At 42.7% G+C, this 14,698-nt stretch overlaps 1 protein-coding gene across 3 annotated transcripts in view; it reads left to right on the forward strand.

Annotated features, from left to right (window-relative positions):
* The first annotated feature begins 2,414 nt into the window (after positions 1 to 2,414).
* The window catches only part of NR2C1 (nuclear receptor subfamily 2 group C member 1), a 52,866-nt gene continuing 40,582 nt past the window's right edge, over positions 2,415 to 14,698 (forward strand). The window contains exons 1-3 of one of the 3 annotated variants that reach the window (XM_030819834.1): positions 2,415 to 2,658; positions 8,004 to 8,077; positions 12,706 to 12,936. In XM_030819834.1, the coding sequence (XP_030675694.1) occupies positions 8,024 to 8,077; positions 12,706 to 12,936 (285 nt within the window). In that variant the 5' untranslated portion in view covers positions 2,415 to 2,658; positions 8,004 to 8,023. The remainder of the gene's footprint in view (positions 2,659 to 8,003; positions 8,078 to 12,705; positions 12,937 to 14,698) is intronic. The other 2 variants (XM_030819833.1, XM_030819832.1) reach the window with 2 other exon arrangements.

Genomic DNA, 14,698 nt, shown 5'->3' on the forward strand with positions numbered 1-14,698 from the left:
TTCTTCACCTACAAATGATGTTCCTAAAATGGCTTCTACTTCCAAGTTTTAACAAGTCAACTTATTGTGACTTCAGTGAATTAACTGGGTGATAAGGGGTAACCAGAAGCATCACTACAGGCATACATATTCTCCACCAAGAATAGTGAAGAGGTCTCAGATTGCCTGTATCCATTAGGCCTATAGTGCAGTCGTGCACTGCATAACAATATTTCAGTCAAGGACAGACCACATACACAATAATGGTTGCATAAGATTATAATCCCCTATTTTTACTGCACTTTTTTTCTTTTTTTAAAAGGACTGACTGTACTTTTTCTATGTTTATACATATTTAGTTACACAAATACCTACCATTATGTTACAACTGCCTACAGTATTCAGTAACATGCTGTACAGGCTTGTCCTAGGTTTGTGACTTAAGAGCAACAGACTACAACATACAGCCTAGGTGTGTCTAGGCTAGACCATCTAGGTTTGTATAAGTACGCTCTATAATGAGCATAAAATGATGAAATTGCCTAAGGACTGATTTCTCAGAACATATCCCTGATGTGACTATACTTTCATAATTTTCACCTTTGGGACCAGCTTATGGTATTGGCAGGGGGTGTCCCTTAAAACCAAACCAAATACACAACAAATAATGCTAAAAGGTAGAGGTTGAAAAAAAAAAAAGTCTCACTCTCGCCCAGGCTGGAATGCAATGGCGCCAACACTGGACCAGACTCCTGGGCTCAAGCAATCCTCCCACCTCAGCCTCCTCAGTAACTAGGAATACAGGCCTGCACCACCATGCCTTTTTTTTTTCTTTTTTTTTTAAGAGATGGAGTCTCACGATGTTGCCCAGGCTGGTCTCAAACTCCTGGCATCAAGCAAGCCTCCTACCTCAGCCTCCCAAGGCTCTGGGGGCAGAACCCACTGGGCTCAGCAGAGGTGGATTTTTAATGAAGGATAAAGCATATTTTTACTTCTTAGGAATTGTTTCATGCCTTGATCTCTGTCCATCTGCCTAGTTCCAGAGAGAAATAACAGAGATGTTCTCATTCCCAGCAAACGTTTGTTTTTCCTTCCTTGGATTTCTGCCCTGAGTTTGTGGCTGCTTTCCTACAGTGCCGACCTAAGCTAGATAAAATAGAAATTTCCTGACAAAACAAAGGAGATTAAAAAAAAATTAGAAATTTCAAGAATGCTTCAAAATCTAAAGCGCAGAGTGCTTTGCACACATGGCAGTTATTGCTGCCACGCCTTGCCACCACAGGTGGCCACTGTCAGAATGCGATGTTCCACCAATGTCTCTTCATTTCACAATTTGAAAAATTTTTTTGTAGAGGCAGGGTTTTGTTATCTTGCCCAAGCTGGTCTCCAACTGCTGGCCCCAAGTGATCTTGCCTTGGCCTCCCAGCAGCCACCTGCCTGGCTTTCATTTCATACATCATTATTGACTAGCAGGCATTGTCCTATGTGCTTGGTAATACATCACTGAGCAAAACAGACCGAAAACGGCCATTGAGGATTATATATATAATAATATATATGTTATATAAGGGATGTGGAATATAAATATATATGTGTATAGAGAGAGGGAGAGAGAGAAAGACTCATTCTGTCACCCAGGCTGGAGTGCAGTGGTGTGATCTTGGCTCACTGCCGTCTCGACTCAGGTGATCCTCCCACCTCAGCCTCCAAGTAATTGGGACGACAGGCACATGCCACCAGGACCGGCTAACTTTTTTGTAGAGACGGGGTTTCGCCATGTTGGCCAGGCTGGCCTCAAACAACTGGGCTCAAGTGATTCGTCCGCCTCGGCCTCCCAACTTGCTGGGATTACAGGCGTGAGCTACCGTGCCCAGTCTCTAGTGATTATATTCTTGCCCTGTTTAGCCATTATGTCTCTTTACTCACAACAGTTTATAAGTGAAACTTTGCCTTAACATTTGCGTGAGTCGGCCTCAGCTTGTCATTATATATAAAGTTTACTAATGTAAATGACGAGTTAATGGGTGCAGCACACCAACATGGCACATGTATACATATGTAACAAACCTGCACGTTGTGCACATGTACTCTAAAACTTAAAGTATAATACAAAAAAAATAAAGTTTAAATATGATTGGACTGTACCCAGAGCCCAGTTTTCCAGAAATTAGAAACAGATATGCCTAAGACCCAGAGGGTTATTTATTACTCAAATCTAAAACGTTGACTCAAAACTTCCCCTAATGCCCACCTTTGGCAAACGGTGCTAAAACCTTTGCACGTGGCTTCAAAAAGTACCTGGCTGGGAACGCGTAGCTCTGGCCAGGCACTCTGCCTCCAAGCCAAAAGGGGGCAGTGGACTCACAGAGCCGCTGCTCGGCCCTCCGATCCCTCCACCCCACCCTGGGAACGTCACGACCTCCTCTCGCCGCTTCTCCCCGTTGCTAATGCGCAGGCGCTGGCGGGATAGCGCGCCGCCGAGCCGAGGAAGGGGTCACGAACTCTGACCCCCAACAAATACCTAAACACAGAAGGCTCTCTCCGCCGTGAATCTCGATCCCCCCTCCCGTCGGCTTCCTTCAACCTCTCTTCACGGAGCGCCCCCCAATCCACGAGTGGCAGCCGCAGGACTGTCGCGTCGGCGCCCGACGCCGGAGTCAGCGGGGCGCAAAAGCGCCGGTAAGAAGCGCTGGGTGGGGACACCAGCGGCCGCGTCGGGGGTGGGGGCCAGGGGGTGCCCTTCACCCGAACCGCCAACGGACGCGGTCCCAGAGCATCCTCCGGCCTGCGTCCTGCGGCTAGCGGAGCCGTTCAGTTTGGGAGCGCCGCTTTGGGCTGCTCGACTTGGGCTGGGAGCGCGGAGCGGCGGCGTCGAATGCGCGGGGCCCCGGGGAGAGGCGGGGGCGGCGGGACGCGGGGCCGGATGGCGAGCGGCTTGGAGCACACAACCGCCTTTCCAGCTGCGCTCACCGCAGCACCTCTGACCTTTAACCTGCAGGGAAAGCTTCCGCGGCGCTGCAGCTTTCCCCGCCCGGGAGAGCCGCGCGCAGCGCCAGGGCTTCCAGGGCGCACGGCTAACGCCGGCACGAGTGAGACCTGGGAGAGGCCGACCCTCGGCTAGTGGCCGCAAGTCCCGGCCTGCATCCCGTCCCTAAGTCCCGTGCTTTCACGGGACGGACAGAATGACCCCCCTCCACTTTCACTTTTCTCTCACGACAAATCGGGCCAGGGTCGTCGCTGCCTGTGGGCCTGGATCTTTTCAGAAAAAATGGAACGGCCTCAGGGTTCTCACTGCAGGGCGCATCTCCAAGCTTCCTATGGATAGCTCTTTTGTTAAGAAATAATTATTCCAACTCGGGCAGATACCATTTTTGAGCAGTACGAATGTTGCCAAGTTGTCCCATAATCTTCAGTAAGTAGGTCAGCCTTTTAAAAAGTAACCGGAAAGCAAAAGCAAAAATACCTAAAATTACGGCCTTTAGGGTTTAATACCGCTAGAATTTGTAAATGGACCTTCGATTTTGAGGTTTTTTGAACCGTTTCTGCTGTGTGGTTGGTGATACTCGATTTTTTTTTCTTTTTTTTTTTTTGAGAGGGAGAGGGAGTCTCACTGTCGCCAGGCTGGAGTGCGGTGGCGCGATCTCGGCTCACTGCAACCTCCTTCTCCAGGTTCAAGCGATTCTCCTGTCTCAGCCTCCCGAGTAGCTGGGATTACAGACACTAGCCACCACACCCAGCTAGTTTTTTTTTTTGTTTTTTTGGTTTTTTGGTTTTTTTTTTGTATTTTTAGTAGAGATGGGGTTTCACCATGTTGGCCAGGATGGTCTCGATATTCTGACCTCGTGATGTACCCGCCTCTGATGCATCCGCCTCGGCCTCCCAAAGTGCTGGGATTACAGGCGTGAGCCACCGCGCCCGGCCGATGATTGTTTTTGAACTTTGCTTTAAGTCCAGTTAGTGTATCTAAAAAAGCGATGCGTATTTCTATCATTAAAAGTGGGTCGCGGCTGGGCGCGCTGGCTCACACCTGTAATCCCAGCACTTGGGGAGGCCGAGGCGGGCGGATCATCTGAAGTCGGGAGTTCGAGACCAGCCTGACTAACGTGGAGAAACCCTGTTTCTACTAAAAACACAAAATTAGCCGGGCGTGGTGGCGCACGCCTGCAATCCCAGCAACTGCGGAGACTGAGGCAGGAGAATCGCTTGAACCCGGGAGGTGGAGGTTGCAGTGAGCCGAGATCGCGCCATTGCACTCCAGCCTGGGCTGTAACAAGAGCGAAACTCCGTCTGAAAAAAAAAAAAAAAAAAAAAAAAAGTGGGTTTTATGAAATGTTGCTAATCTTAGTCTTTCAAGGGGCATGTTAGTTTCTTCTAGGAAAGGTTTTTTGTTTTGTTTTATAGAAATGGTGGGGGGCCTCATTTTGTTATCCAGACAGATCTCTGGCCTCAAGCTATCCTCCTGCCTCAGCCTGTTGAGTAGCTGGAATTACAGGCCCCACATCTTAAGGAAGGATTTTGAGGGAGCAAACATCCCCGAAATATCTACCGTCTGTGTGTCTGCCACACAATGTATAATTCCTACTCTTGGGGAATAAAAACAAAACAGCATACAATAAATAATAGTATAAATATAATTCGTTGCCGTTTTTCAGTGACAAGACCATCTGCAGCCTCTTGAAGTCTTTCATGAACTGTCTGTAGAAAAATGCACCTTTAGATAAAATTTTACATACAGTATTAGGAGTTAACAGAAATCTATTTCTGAATCCTAGCTAACAACCTTAGTCTACAAAATAATTGCTAGACCCTTCAAGAAAGACTGGGTAAAAAACTATTTGAATCAAATTTTTTTTTTTTTTTTTTTTTTTTTTTTGAGACGGAGTTTTGCTCTTGTTTCCCAAGCTGGAGTGCAATGGCACGATCTCGGCTCACTGCAGCCTCCACCTCCCAGGTTCAAGCGATTCTCTTGCCTCAGCCTCCTGCGTAGCTGGGATCACAGGCGCCGTCCACCACGCCCGGCTGAATTTTTGTATTTTTTGTAGAGATGGGGTTTCACCATGTTGGCCAGGCTGGTCTTGAACTCTTGACCTCAGGTGATCCACATGCCTTGGCCTCCCAAAGTGCTGGGATTACAGGCATGAGCCATCGCCCCTGGCTTGAACAAATCTTAAAGGTCAGGTGGAATTTAAATGAGGGAAAAAGTAGGAATATGTTGGGGAATAAAGAACATCGTAGTTTGACCTGAACAGAGGCCCCTCTTGGGAGTGATAGGAAATGAGAATAGGGGGAAGTTGGATTATGAAAGAACTCTCCATTATGTTCACAGTGCCAGGCACCTTGTGAATGCGTAATAAATATTGAATGAATACCAAGGGAAGGGGTTAAAACTTTGTTCCTTTGCCATTAAAGCAGCACTGATGGTCTGAAGCTGGAGAATAAGGATAAGTCGTTCTGTGAATGCCTGGCCCATAGTAAGTATTCAGCAAGTGATTTGTTGAATGGAAGAAAATTGAATAAATTTTTGAGCCAGTCAATATGAACATTTTTAAGGCTCTTGGTATACATTGGCAAATTACTTTTCTAGGAAGGTTAAAACAGTCTAACCTTCTACCAACAGTGTATAAAGAATGTGTGTGTTGGCTGGGTGTGGTGGCTCATACCTGTAATCCCCACACTTTGTGAGGCTGAGGTGGGTGGATCACTTGAGGTCAAGAGTTCGAGACCAGCCTGGCCAACATGGTGAACCCCTTTCTCTACTAAAAATACAAAAAGTAGCTGGGCATGGTGGTGCATGCCTCTAATCCCAGCTACTCGGGAGGCTGAGGCAGGAGAATTGCTTGAACCTGGGAGGCGGAGGTTGTAGTGAGCCGAGATTGCACCACTGCACTCCAGCCTGGGTGACAGAGCAAGATTCTGTCTCAAAAAAAAAAAAAAAAAAAAAAACCTTGTAAATTTTACTTTTGTATTGGCTACTCAAGGCTAGTTTATCAGGCTGGATCCTACTTGAAGTTGGGAAGAATGGGAAGAAAACAGACACTGCTGTCAGAGCAGCCTTGACTTACACCATTACTTACCTTCTTTCTCATCTCTTCAGGGTAGAGACCATCTTTATTATCCTATCCCAGTGTCAGGCATAGATCCTGGAACACATCAGGGACTCAGTTAACTGAAAGGTGTAGTTAGGGAAAGGGAGAGTTGCTTTTTTTTATAAGGTTGAGAATCCCCATGCAGTAGCAGCAATGAGTGTTGGATGGATGGATGGATGCATGCATGCATGCATGGTTGCATAGATGCATGGATGGATGGATGAATGTTTAAAAGCATTCTTTCAGTCATCCAGGCACAAAATTATGGGGGAAAAAAAGTAATGTGTGTTGCCTTATCTTCGGAGTTAAATTTAGTCTTGGAAAATATATAGTCATATGTTATGGGGATGTGTTCTGAGAAATGCATCCCTAAGTGATTTTATCACAAATGAACATCATAGAGCATACTTACACAAAACTAAATGGTATAACTTACCATACACCTAGGCTATACAGCATAGCCTGTTGCTCTTTACAAACCCACACAGCATGTTACTTTAGTGAATACTGTAGGCAGTTTTAACACAGTAGTATTTGTGTAAGTAAAAAATCTAAATATAGAAGAGGTGTAGTAAAAATACAGTGTTATGGGTGTAATCTTGTGGTACCGCTATTGTATATGCAGTCTCATTCACTGAGTAGCTGGGATTACAGGCATGTACCACCACACCTGGCTAATTTTGTATTTTCAGTAGAGATGGCATTTCACCATGTTGGCCAGGCTGGTCTCAAACTCCTGATCTCCAGTAATCAGCCCACCTTGGCCTCCCATAGTGCTAGGAATACAGATGTGAGCCACTGGGGCCAGCCCAAGTGTAGATTTTCTTGTCTTTAGGCAGCATTTTAAAGTTTTATTTGCCTACCTAGATCTTGCGTGTTTCTTATTAAGTTTATGCCTGAGTGTTATGGGCTGAATTCGGTTCTCCCACAAAATCATATGAATCCCAAATTCCTATGTTGATGTCCTAACCACCAGTACCTCAGAATTGAGTATATTGGAGATAAGGCCTTAAAAGAGATAATCGAGTTAAAATTAGTTCATTAGAGTGTACCAGAATCCAAAATAACTGATGTCCTTCTATGAAGAGGACACAGACACTCAGAGGGAAGACTGTATAAACATATAAAGATACATGGAGGGCTGGGGCCAGGTGCAGTGGCTCATGCCTGTAATCCCAGCACTTTGGGAGGCCGAGGCAGGCAGATCACGAGGTCAGGAGATCAAGACCATCCTGGCTAACACAGTGAAACCCTGCCTCTACTAAAAATACAAAAAAATTAGCCGGCGTGGTAGCAGGTGCCTAGTCCCAGCTACTTGGGAGGCTGAGGCAGGAGAATGGCATGAACCCAGGAAGTGGAGCTTGCAGTGAGCCAAGATCATGCCACTGCACTCCAACCTGGGTGACAGAGCAAGACTCCATCTCAAAAAAATAAAAGATACATGAAGGGATGGGCGTGGTGGCTCATGCTGATAATTCCAATTCCAATACTTGGGAGGCCGAGACAGGAAGATTGCTTGAGCCCAGGAGTTTGAGGCCAGCCTGGGCAACACAGTGAGACCCCATCTGTACAAAAAATAAAAAATTAGCTGGGTGTGGTGGTGTATACCTGTAGTTCCAGCTACTCAGGAGGATCACTTGAGCCCAGGAGGTTGAGATTGCAGTGACCCATGATGGTGCCCCCTACACTCCAGCCTCAGTGATAGAGTGAGGCCTTGTTTAAAAAAAAAAAAAAAAAAAAAAAAAAAAAAAAAAAAAAAAAGACGCATGGAAAAAGCAACCATGAATAGAAAAAAGAGACTGCAGAAAAAGCCAACCCTCCCACCTTAACTAGATTATTTTGAAGCAAATCTTAAATATCATATAGTTTTATTTGTAAATTATTTAATAAAAGTGTTTTTGTGAGTTTAATTATAAAGCATCTTTTTATTTTTGGCAGGACATTTTGGCAGTTAGATCATGGCAACCATAGAAGAAATTGCACATCAAATTATTGAACAACAGATGGGTGAGGTATGTCTAGTTTACGGTTGATGCACTGACCCACCAAACTTTTCTAGTTCCTACTAAATGCATATACCAGGTTCTGGAGTTCCAGAAATAAAAGATATTCCCTAACTTAAGATAGCTTTTCAAGCTACTGAGAGATAGTTAAATAATCAGACAATTCATAGTAGAATGTGGTAAGTTCTGTGACAGGTCATTGTATCAGGTGCAATGGGAGCACAGAAGAAAATGGAAAGGAATGAAGGGAAGGAAGGAAGGAAGGAAAGAAATTAAAGAGCTGTAGAGTGAGTAGGAATGCTTTTGGAGGGAATGCTTTTTAGAGGGTGCAATCTGAGGCCAGTTTTGGTGGGATCAGTAGGAGGAATTCAGTGTCAATACTGACATCTTCATTTTTTTAAATGGCTATGTCCTATTACTTAGAGATATCACATAATTTGGAAGTTCTCAAAGTATTGTCTGGGGACACTTCAGAGAATCAACCAGGTGAAGACCATTTTTATAATAATACTGAAATGCTATTTGCCTTTTCAGTATTGTTCTCTCCCAGGTATACAGTGGAATTTTCTATAGACTGTGTGACATGTGATGATACTATACGATGAAATGTGTCAGCATTTATAAGGTGTACATAACTCAATGAATCATTGCTTTCCGGATGACCAGTGTATAATGTTACAAAATGATGCATGAGTGAAGGATCCATTTAAATTGCAGGATAGACCAACAGATTTTAATATAGTTTATGACTCTACCTTGCAGCTAACCTTTGAAAAGCTGCCACTTGTTGAGTTGATGTAATATTGAACAACTTTCACAGTTCGAAAAGAGTATTAAAATATCCTTCCCCTTTTCAACCAATAAATATGAAGCTGAATTTTCTTTAACATATATACATATATGTATGCATATGTATATATATATGGTGAAGAAATATGTTTCTGGCTGATTTTTTGTGGCCATTTTTTGTACTCACGTGCCTGGCTGATGTTTTATATATTTTGTAGCAACAGAGTTTTGCCATGTTGCCCAGGCTGGTTTGGAGCTCCTGGGCTCAAGCAGTCCACTGGCCTTGGCCTTCCAAAGTGCTGGGATTACAGGCGTGAGGGGCTGTGCCCAGCCTTGTTATAACCAAAACAACATAGTCCAACAGATTAAATGAAGAAACAGATGTGAGATTCCAAATTCTGTTAAACCAGACATTAAAACAATTTGTAGAAATGTAAAACAAAGCCACTCTCTCCACTACATTTTTGTTTGTTTGGAAAACAAACTTTTTAGTCATTAAGAAATAGGTTATAATGGGTACAAAAAAATAGGATGAATGAATTAGACCTAGTATTTGATAGCACAACAGAGGGACTATAGTCAATAATTTTTTTTTATTTTTATTTTTTGAGACGGAGTCTCGCTCTGTTGTCCAGGCTGGAGTGCAGTGGCACTGTCTTGGCTCACTGCAACCTCTGCCTCCCTGGTTCAATCAATTCTCCTGCCTCAGCCTCCTGAGTAGCTGGGATTACAGGTGCCTGCCACCACGCCCAGCTAAATTTTGTATTTTTAATAGAGAGGGGGTTTCAGCATGTTGGTCAGGCTGGTCTCAAACTCCTGACCTCGTGATCCGCCCACCTCAGCCTCCCAAAGTGCTGGGATTACAGGCATGAGCCCCTGTGCCCAGTCAATAATAATTTAATTATATATTTTAAAATAACCAAAAGAATATAATTGGATTGTTTGTAACATACAGGATAAATGCTTGAGGGGGTGGATGCCCTATTTTCCATGCGATTATTATGTATTGCCTGCCTGTATCAAAACATCTCAAGTACCCCAAAGATAATATACACCTATGTACCCACGAAAATTAAAAATAAATTTTAAAAAATTATGTTAACATTTAATGGGTTGTTAATTTTTAAATGAATCAACTATTTGTAAAATTTCTCTTTAAATTTCTAACTCACATGCAGAAAACCCCATCTCTACTAAAATACAAAAAATTAGCCAGGTGGGGTGGCGGGCGCCTGTAATCCCAGCTACTCGGGAGGCTGAGGCAGGAGAATCGCTTGAACCCGGGAGGCAGAGGTTGCAGTGAGCCGAGCTCACATCACTGCACTCCAGCCTGGGCGACAAGAGTGAAACTCCGTCCCAAAATAAAAGCTCTTTGGAACCCTCAGTAATATTTTAAAATATAAAGAGTCCTGAAAGCTAAGAACTGTTTCCATAATTTACTACTCTTCTCTATTGAAGGCTCTTTGGATTGCCTAAATATTCAATTATTACAATTATTATGCTGCAGCAATGTCCTTTTACTCATTTAAGCAGACCGTTTCAAGCCAGGAGCAGTTGGACCGTGAATGCACCAAATGCTCTTCTCTAAGAAGTCAGTATGAACTATTAGTCTTTTATCCAAACAATTTCCTTTAGACAGAAACTGATTAGTGAATCAGAACTTTGTTTTAAATTTTGCATAGAAAAGAATCTTGAAATAATTTCAGGAAAATAAAAATAGAAAAAAGTTTGGTACAGAAGGAACAGGATTGGATGGTACAGAAGGAACAGGATTGGAATTTTGGAAAATCAGAAACAAACCGACTTTGCCATTTTAAAATTAAATCAAGGAATTTAATTGGCTTAATGATGTTTAATCTGGAATATATTTGCTGAATAACAGAAACTCTCAATGCTGAAATAGTTCTGTGTATTCATGAACTTGTTCCTCCCCCCAGATGGCAGATGGCAGTTCTGTCCTCACAATTGCTCAAGCCAAAATTTTACAATCATCCTTGACTCTTCTTTCTTCATATTCCCCTTCAGTCCATCAGCATATTTTGTTACTTCTCTCTTCTTAAAATAAAAAATAAGTAAATAAATCCCAATTTAATTGTTTTTCACCCCCAGCATGGCTCCTACCCTGTTCCTGGTCAGTATTTCCGCCCGTATGTCATAACCAGATATTGATGGTATCTGCAGTAGTGTCCTTTCTGATCTCCCTTAATTTTACTTCTGAACATTTTTTTTTTTTTTTTTTTTGAGACAGAGTCTCACTCTGTCACCCAGGCTGGAGTGCAGTGGCGCGATCTCGGCTCACTGCAACCCCCGCCTCCCCAGTTCAAGTGATTGTCCTGCCTCAGCCTCCCAAATAGCTCGGATTACAGGCACATGCCACCATGCCTAGCTAATTTTTTGTATTTTTAGTAGAGACGGGGTTTCCCTCTGTTAGCTAGGATGGTCTCAATCTCCTGACCTCATGAGCTGCCCGCCTTGGCCTCCCAAAGTGCTGGGGTTATAGGCATGAGCCACTGTGTCCAGCCCCCACCCCCCCTCCCTTTTTTTTTTTTTTTTGGAGGCAGAGTCCTGCTCTGTCGCCCAGGCTGGAGTGTAGTGGTGTAATCCGAGCTCACTGCAACCTCCGCCTGCAGGGTTCAAGCGATTCTCCTGTCTCAGCCTCCCCAGTTGCTGGGATTACAGGCACCCGCCACCATGCTCAGCTAATTTTTATATTTTAGTAGAGACAGGGTTTTGTCATGTTGGCCAGGCTGGGCTTGAATGCCTGACCTCAAGGGATCCACCTGCCTCAGCCTCTCAAAGTGCTGGGATTATGGGCGTGAGCCACTGCACCCGGCCTACTCTTGAACATTTGCAGTCTGTTCTTCACACTAAATTTAGAATGCTTTTTTTATGCTATTTTTTTTTGAGACAGGGTCTCACTGTGTTGCCCAGTCTGGTCTCGAACTCCTGGCCTCAAGTGATCCTCCTGCCTCAGCCTCCCAAGTAGCTGGGATTATAGATGATGTCACTGTGCCTGTCTGATTCCTTTTTAAAAAGTAAAATCCTGTCACTCCTCTGCTCCAAACCCTCTGGTGGCTCTCCATTTCACACAGTAGGAAATCTAGACTTTTGTTTGGCCTACAAAGCCCTCTAAGTCCCAGCTGTCACTCAGATCCCATATTCTACTGTAATCCCTGTCTTCTCTTCTGCCTTACTCATCATATATCTCTATTGCTGTGCCTTGTGCCTCACATGTGTCAAACACCCTCCCTCCTGCCCTGGGACCTCCTTATATGCTCTGTTTCCTCTACCTGGAATGTTCTTCCCCTAGGTAGTCCTAAGCCTTGGTCTGTTTCTTCACTCAGGCCTTTGCAAAAATGACACCTCCTTAGAGTGAGCTTCCCTCATTGCCCTCATTCTGTTACTGTCTCACCTTACCTTGTTTTTCTTCGTAGCATTTAGTACCGCATGACGATATTATTATTTGCTTATTTATTATCTGTCTTTCCCCACTAAAATAAAAGCTTCATGAAGGCAAAAGTTTTGTTTTATTCACTGCTACATCCCAGTATGCAGAACAGCTAATATAAATCACCCAATATATGTTTGTCTAAATGGAACATGGGAGGGAAGGGGAAGGAGGGAATCAAAATAGTGAGGTCAAAAGGTTCTTACTATTGTACCTTTGTTTGCACATTTGTTTATTTCTGTAGGATAGAATTTTGTGGCAATAGAATTGGTAGTTTAAAAGGTACGTGTGTGTTATATTGAATATATATGTAATGATGTGCTTTTCTAAGAAGATAATTGTGTCATTAAAGAAAAACAAATGATTGAGTTTCATTGATTATTTTTCATGATTTTGTTAGATTGTTACAGAGCAGCAAACTGGGCAGAAAATCCAGATTGTGACAGCACTTGATCATAATACCCCAGGCAAGCAGTTCATTCTGACAAATCACGACGGCTCTACTCCAAGCAAAGTCATTCTGGCCAGGCAAGATTCCACTCCAGGAAAAGTTTTCCTTACAACTCCAGATGCAGCAGGTGTCAACCAGTTATTTTTTACCACTCCCGATCTGTCTGCACAACACCTGCAGGTAAATAACTATAGAAGTGTCTTTTCCTCTTACATATAAAAAAAAAATTTTAATCGTAAGCCCTGCCATAAAAACTTTAGATCTGTGTATATTCAGTAGGAAAAAGATGCATAAAATTATGTGCAACACAGTATCTACAGTGACAGCCCTCTCCTTTGGGCCACTGTACTTTCCTCACACTCATATATTTTGGGGGATTCTTTGTTGCATACAGTAAGATCCACTCTGGCTATTGTAGCCAGGATGACAGCCTTTAATAAAGGATATAGAGAGCTTGCAGAATTGTTAGGAAGGTTGAAGAAACAGTTCTAGGCCAAGTTTTCAAGAATGACTATTGGAGCATGATGCAAAGCTGGCTTCTAAGAGACCTCCTACTTCATAATTAGGAAATTGTCAAATCAGGAGCAGCTTTTGTAGCTGTATTTTCCAGAACCAAGCTGCCTGTGCTACAAACGGGAAGCTGCCAAATCAAGAAGTTTGGACTATAGCTGCTGGCTTCAGCGTTGTGCCTCCTTTGTTGTCATGCACATCTTCATGAAACAGCAGGCAGTGTAGTCATGGTCTCCTGCTTTACTCTGGAATGAAGTAGTGTATGTTAACATTACATCATTTTAGTTTTCACTAGAATAGAAAATTACACATTATTCTTCAAAGACTCAAAAACTTTTATACACCACATGCCTGTGGTTATGTCGATGTTTTCACTGCTGGTTGCTATGATCGAATACAAATATAATGTACTCTGAAGTTTGCCTTCAGAAACTTTTTGAAGGGGGTCTACTTAAAATTGGATTCCATCTTTTATGATGAAAAAATCACGAAAGAAAATTCCTCTTTGGATTGAAAAACTGAATTCATAAAACATGAAATTTTGCCTATATATCCTGATATCATCTATTCATCCAATGATATTTGTATTAGTTTTGGAAATAAAGGTAGAAAGTGGATACAGTCACAGATTTATAAGAAGTTGTTTTATCAACAAGACAAAAGTCACAAAAAAAGTATAACATTATATGTACCTTAATTTTTCTTGAAGTAGTAGACTTGATTTTTTAGAATAGTTTTAGATTTGCAGAAAAACTGAGCATATAGAACAGAGTTCCCATATTACTCCCCTGTAAATACACACGGTTTCCCCTATTATTAACATTTTACATTCACAATATATTATAATTAATGAGCAATACTGATACATTGTTAACTGAAGTTTATAGGTGTTTAGACTTTCGTTAGTTTTTGCCTAATGGCTTTTTTTGTCCCAGGATCCCATCCAGGATATGTTATTGCATTGAGTTGACATGTCTCCTTAGGCTTCTCTTGGCTAGAACAGTTTCTCAGACTTTCCTTGTTTTTGATGACCTTGACAATTGTGTGAGGAGTACTGGCCAGGTATATTGTAGGATGCCCCACTATTGGACTTGGTCTGATGTTTTTCTCATGAATGTGGGTAAATCCCTTAATTTCTCAATATCTCCTTCCAGACTTAGAAATAATAGATAAAAGATTAGCACCATTTGCAACAGGTAGGCTATTAAAGAAAAGAGTAATACTTGCCATAGATGCTTTCATAGGACATCTAGTACCAGAAGTTTAAGTACTTATTGAAGACTGATTTTTGTGGTGATACGAGAAGAAATGATGCTATATATTACATAGTAAGGGGCAGTCATTTTAAGAACCATTTAAAGTTCATAAAATCAGAAGTATTCCTGGAGGAATTCAAATGCCATACCATTTTCTTTAATTGAATTTATTTGTT

The sequence above is a fragment of the Nomascus leucogenys genome, chromosome 10 (genome assembly GCF_006542625.1).
Source record: "Nomascus leucogenys isolate Asia chromosome 10, Asia_NLE_v1, whole genome shotgun sequence".
In the NCBI taxonomy this organism is placed as follows: Eukaryota; Metazoa; Chordata; class Mammalia; order Primates; family Hylobatidae; genus Nomascus; species Nomascus leucogenys.